At 50.3% G+C, this 4,898-nt stretch overlaps 4 protein-coding genes across 4 annotated transcripts in view; 1 reads left to right on the top strand and 3 right to left on the bottom strand.

Annotated features, from left to right (window-relative positions):
• Positions 1-481, bottom strand: part of Pmar_PMAR013589 (hypothetical protein) — a gene marked incomplete at both ends in the record, with an annotated part of 642 nt that extends 161 nt beyond the window's left edge. Inside the window, one exon of the mRNA XM_002781212.1 lies at positions 1-481. This exon is cut by the window's left edge and continues 4 nt beyond it. Coding sequence (XP_002781258.1) covers positions 1-481 — 481 coding nt within the window.
• Positions 482-1,212: 731 nt separating this feature from the next.
• Pmar_PMAR013588 (conserved hypothetical protein) lies at positions 1,213-2,428 on the bottom strand (the record flags this gene model as incomplete). The annotated part of the gene is made up of 1 exon (XM_002781211.1): positions 1,213-2,428. A coding segment is annotated over one exon (1,216 nt), but the record flags the coding sequence as incomplete, so codon positions are not given.
• Positions 2,429-2,515: 87 nt separating this feature from the next.
• On the top strand, positions 2,516-3,148 carry Pmar_PMAR013587 (hypothetical protein; the record flags this gene model as incomplete). Its single annotated transcript, XM_002781210.1, has 2 exons — positions 2,516-2,667; positions 3,103-3,148. The coding sequence occupies 2 exons, from the start codon at positions 2,516-2,518 to the stop codon at positions 3,146-3,148; spliced, it is 198 nt and encodes a 65-aa protein (XP_002781256.1).
• A 47-nt stretch (positions 3,149-3,195) lies between these two features.
• Positions 3,196-4,242, bottom strand: Pmar_PMAR013586 (hypothetical protein; the record flags this gene model as incomplete). The annotated part of the gene is made up of 1 exon (XM_002781209.1): positions 3,196-4,242. The coding sequence occupies one exon, from the start codon at positions 4,240-4,242 to the stop codon at positions 3,196-3,198; it is 1,047 nt and encodes a 348-aa protein (XP_002781255.1).
• Positions 4,243-4,898: the final 656 nt, after the last annotated feature.

Below are 4,898 nucleotides of genomic sequence, written 5' to 3'. Positions count from 1 at the left end.
TTGCCAGTCTGTCCGCTACCTCATTATAGTACACATTGCTATGGGAACATATCCAATTGAATCTCACGGATGCCCCCAGTTCGTCACACTTCCTGTATAATAACTCAATCTCCTCCGTGAGCTTCGTCCTCCTTGTTGAATTGATGGACTTCAGAGCCGCCTCCGAGTCAGAAAATATCTCGATACGTCTGTGGTGGCTGCCTTCCCCAGGAATGAGCTCCTCCAAGGCGTATCTCAGTGCCTCCCTTATCGCTACTACCTCTGCCTGGTACACACTGTTAGCCGGATCCAGACAAAACAGCCTGCGAACCTCGCCACCCCTTGGGTTAACTGCTACAAAGGCACAGCCCGTTGACTCCGCTATTCCTCTCCTCATATCCCTGGGAACCTTGCTACCATCCGTGTATATTCTCCACATGCTCCCACATTCGGACTCGTTCCTCATCGAGCTCTCCTTGTCGGCAAAGAGCTGGATGTCCATTGAATACCCCAGATACGACTTGGAGTTCCAGGCTACCTCTCCTTCGTATCCGGCTGGGATATTTCTCTCCTCTATCTCCCTCTCCCACTTCTCTCTCTTCTTCTTCGATCTTTTGCTCACTAGCACATCTGCCGGTTTGGTATGATGATGGCGTATTACTACGCCATCTAATACCTTCCTGCTAAGCGGTGCTCTGTTTGTCACCAAATAAATGAAGGGTAGCGGGGTGGATCTCGGAAGCCTAAGTGCCTTCCTGAGGTAATCACAGTAGATTGAATCAATCTGCCGCTTGTACGATATGTTACACAAGCTGAGCGAGCATACCTCCAGACCATACGTGGCTATGGGTACCAATACTCTATCCAATATGCTTAGACAGTTCCTTACGTTCAGGCCATATCTCCCCTTAATCATAAACATTAGCCTATTCGTCACTTGCCTGGCCTTCAGTAATCTTTCCTTGAGGTGCAGGGTAAAGCTGTGGCTTGCTGTGAGCGTGATTCCGAGAATTTTCATGCTTTTGTTATACGTCGGTAGTTCCTCCAACCCTTTAAAGTTGCAGCATATTGCTGTTTTGGTCTGATTCAGCCGAAGGCCGTACTCCCCAGATATGCGCGCCACAATGTCTAGGCTCTCCGATATTATTCTCTCCGCCTGCTCACACGATCTCGGGTCCTTGAGCTCAATGCACAAGTAAATATCGTCGGCATAGCCGAGGATACTCACCCTACAGTTGGGCAGCACTCTTTCCAATTCTTCGGAACATTCCTCACAGATTTTATGTACCACTGTAGCGAAGATCAACGGCGACAAAATGGCCCCTTGTGGGCATCCCTTCCCGGTGTCTCTCACCCTCTGTCTCTGTATATTCCCAACCTTCATCTCCATCCGTCTCAGGTGCATCCAGTTAGAGATCCAGTTAACAATCCTCCTATTCGTACCCCGCTGGATCAATACCTCATGGATCTTATCGTGTGCGATTGATCCGAATGCGTCCGAGAAGTCGAGACTCACTGTGATCCATTTTTTGGATGCCAACTGAAACTTCATGACCTCTCTGACCAGATCTTCCGTGCATCCTCCCTTGATGAAGCCGAACTGCGTACCCGATCTACTGACCCTTTCCAACTGGCCTGCTAGGTGTTCAGCAACCAGGGCTTCTGCTACCTTTCCGATGCAGCAGTTGAGACATACAGGGCGCAAGCTTTTAACCTGATTTGCTGGCCTCCCACTCTTCTTCAATAAAACTACCTTGGAAGCCTTCCAAGCTGCAGCGACATGGCATGTGTTAACCGAGTATGAGACTAGTTCTGCTATGCATTCGAGCACCCATTTAGGCGCAAGGCCTAGGTGTCTCAGCCTTATCCCATTCTTGCCCGGGCTCTTATCCCACTTATCTTTCCTTTTGTGCAACACCCGAGTAACATCCTCAGCGGTGAAGGTTACGCCGGTATCGTCTCTGTCATCTCTGCCGTGCTCAGTGTGCTGTGGTGCCCTCGCGACAGATGGGGTATCTAGTAGATTCCCAAGGTACTGATCCGCAATCAAGTCTGCTGACTGCTCCATATCCGTGCATCCTTCCAAGGGGGCCAGGGGCTCATATGGCGACTTCGTCCGAAATGCCTTGAAGATGTCCTGCCCTGTGAGGTTGCTGTCCATGAAGTCGAGCGCCTTCTCCAGTGCTTCCGACTTCTTTCTCACAATCGTATCTCTGTATAGCTTCCTCAATCTAGTTTTCTCTGGTTGGTCTCTTCTACGCTCCGCTCGCTTCAGCTCTGAGCGGATATCGCGAAGCTCACCATCCCACCAGTCGTTCCTCCGTGCGGCCAAGCCCTGAGTGCCTGATCGGTTCGCGGTACTCACTTTCCTTGTCGCCTTCTTAAACGCCTCCTGGATGGCTTGTGTCATATATTCCAATCTATACTCAAAGCCCGTGCCATCGAGCATCATACCAGATGACCCGGGCCTTGCTTCCTCTAGATACCCTTTGTATTTCTCCCAGTCACATGAGCCGTACGAATACTGTCTCAGCTCATGGTCTTGTCCGCTGGCTGGCACGCTGATGGCTTCATGGTGAAGTCCCTCTGCTGTGAAACTGATAGGATAATGATCCCCCAGCCCACTCGTATCCGCCACCTTCCAGTCTGTAACATCGACCCCCCGACTGAAGGTTACGTCAATCCAAGGTATACCTCCTCCACCAAGATGTTCGAAGGTGTGTCTTCCACGGGTGTTGTCGCAGCTATACCCCATGGACAGTAGCTTATTAGAAAACTTCTCGCCTAGCGCAACCGCCGCTGAATGGGCCCTTCCCGATGGATCCCATAATTCTGACGAGCCGTTGCAGTCACCGGCTACAATACTAAGTTTGTCCAAGCCCTCCAACGGGTCTAGATACCCAAGGTCGTCGTCTCTCGGTGTATTGTAGAAGCTGGAAATGAGGGCTCCACCATACTCTATCGTAACCAGCTGCTCATTCGAAAGATCGTATCTAGCAACTACACTGCTATACAAAGACTTTTTATATAAGATCGCGGCTTTCGCCGAATCGTTTATACGAACAGGTATATACCCTAGTACAAAAAGCTTCCTAGGGGGTTCACTTATTAGGATAAAATCAGGTTTATCGACACTATCACTGAGAATGGGATGGACAATACTCTCTAAGATGTTACATGATTTACGGACATTGCATTGTAAGAAATTGGAGTAGGTCATTGATCAATACCAATCTCTCCAAGATTGAAGGCCCAGTTGAAAGGCACGAAGGCCTCCCCTTCTCCATAATCAGTTTTACGGAGACGTGCCTTCAGCGCTGCTATCTTCTGTGGACAGAGATCTCCACGATGAGCAGAGTGACCCGTTTTATCGCAGAGAGTACATTTGAGAGCGTTCACCTCAATGTTCTGATCTTTCTTCGGGCAGCTGTTTCTGCAGTGCCCGTGTTGGCCACAGTGGATACACTGCAGCGAGTATGATCCATCCTCCTTCTTTCTGCACCTTTTCACGGGCTCGCCTTTCCTATTTGGGGCGTGCACTTGGCCACAGTCGTAGCACACCGACACTCCGACATAGTCTCGAGCAGGGAGACGGCATCCTCTGACGAATACCGATCCTTTCATGGGTCCCATACACTTGTTCCTGTCGGCTAGACTCATCCGCAGTATAACAAAGCTCCGATGCGCTCGCACCACGTGCCAAGCTGTGGTGTCGAGTGAAGGGTGGTATGACTTGATCTGAGATATCAGCTCCTCCTCCGCAACCCTCATTGGGAGTGCTTTCGTGAAAACCACGACTTCGGGGTCCAGTGATCTGGACACTCTCGCACTAACACCGTGAATTTCCCCGATACTTCTCCTGACCTCCTCTGGGGACTCGGATTCGTTGACCGAAATCACAAGATCCCCTTCGCGGATCCTGACTTTGTTAACTTTTAGTTTATCTTGGCCGATGCGATCCACCACCTTGTCCCGACATTGGGTGAGTTTGGTCTCCCTCTCTTGCTTGCTCTCTGGGAGATCATCAATCCTCACCGTCACCCTCTTCTGGTGGAGTTGGGCTGGTGGCTTTTTAGTTTGTACAGAGAGTGGGTAGCGCTGGATATGCGACGCCACTGCTTCCAAGTAAGTTTTTGGTGCCGCCGCGAGCGGCTGCTTCTCCTTCGCCTCCAGTAATTTCATCGATAGTCTTCTGTTTTCCTCAATGAGGGTGCAGTAGACCTTAGTCATTCCATCAAGGGCAGTGTCAACGGTAGCCTCCATCGTTTTAGTAACTCTTTTGGCGTTGACCCAACGAGTGTGGTTTTTGATACTCTCCAGACACTGGTAGAATAGGGGTACTTTGAGGTGACCTTCCTTTGTTTGGTTCGGTGATTCCTCTATTTCCACTGATAGATCCACCTCCGGTGGAGAGTCTTCCACGTCTTCTCCTTCACTATCGTAATCTGCCCAATTTTTCTTGGGTTGCTCGTCCCTTTCATCATCGTTATTTCCACGACGAGCTCCACCGTTTTTTCCGGAATTTCTGCTGCCACAGCCGCTGCAGCTGCCGCCATTGCCGCCGCCGCTGCTGCCGCTGCCGCTGCTGCCGCCTTGAGTGTTACCGCTAACGTTTTGCAGAGTTCGAGGAGATGTCATATGGCCGAGGTGGCCGGATTAAAAAGGGAAATCCAACTACCTTGAGTCGTGGTAGTTGTAGCTCTCGTTGTAGTCGTGGTAGTTGTAGCTCTCGTTGTAGTCGTGGTAGTTGTAGCTTTCGTAGTAGTCGTGGTAGTTGGAGCTCTCGTAGTAGTCGTGGTAGTTGTAGTTTTCGTAGTAGTCGTGGTAGTTGTAGCTTTCGTGGTAGTCGTGGTAGTTGGAGCTTTCGTAGTAGTCGTGGTAGTCGTAGTAGTTGGAGCTCTCGTAGTAGTCGTGGTAGT

Source organism: Perkinsus marinus (assembly GCF_000006405.1).
Source record: "Perkinsus marinus ATCC 50983 genomic scaffold scf_1104296943364, whole genome shotgun sequence".
NCBI classification, from domain to species: Eukaryota; Perkinsozoa; order Perkinsida; family Perkinsidae; genus Perkinsus; species Perkinsus marinus.
This window is presented reverse-complemented; position numbering and strand designations above follow the sequence as displayed.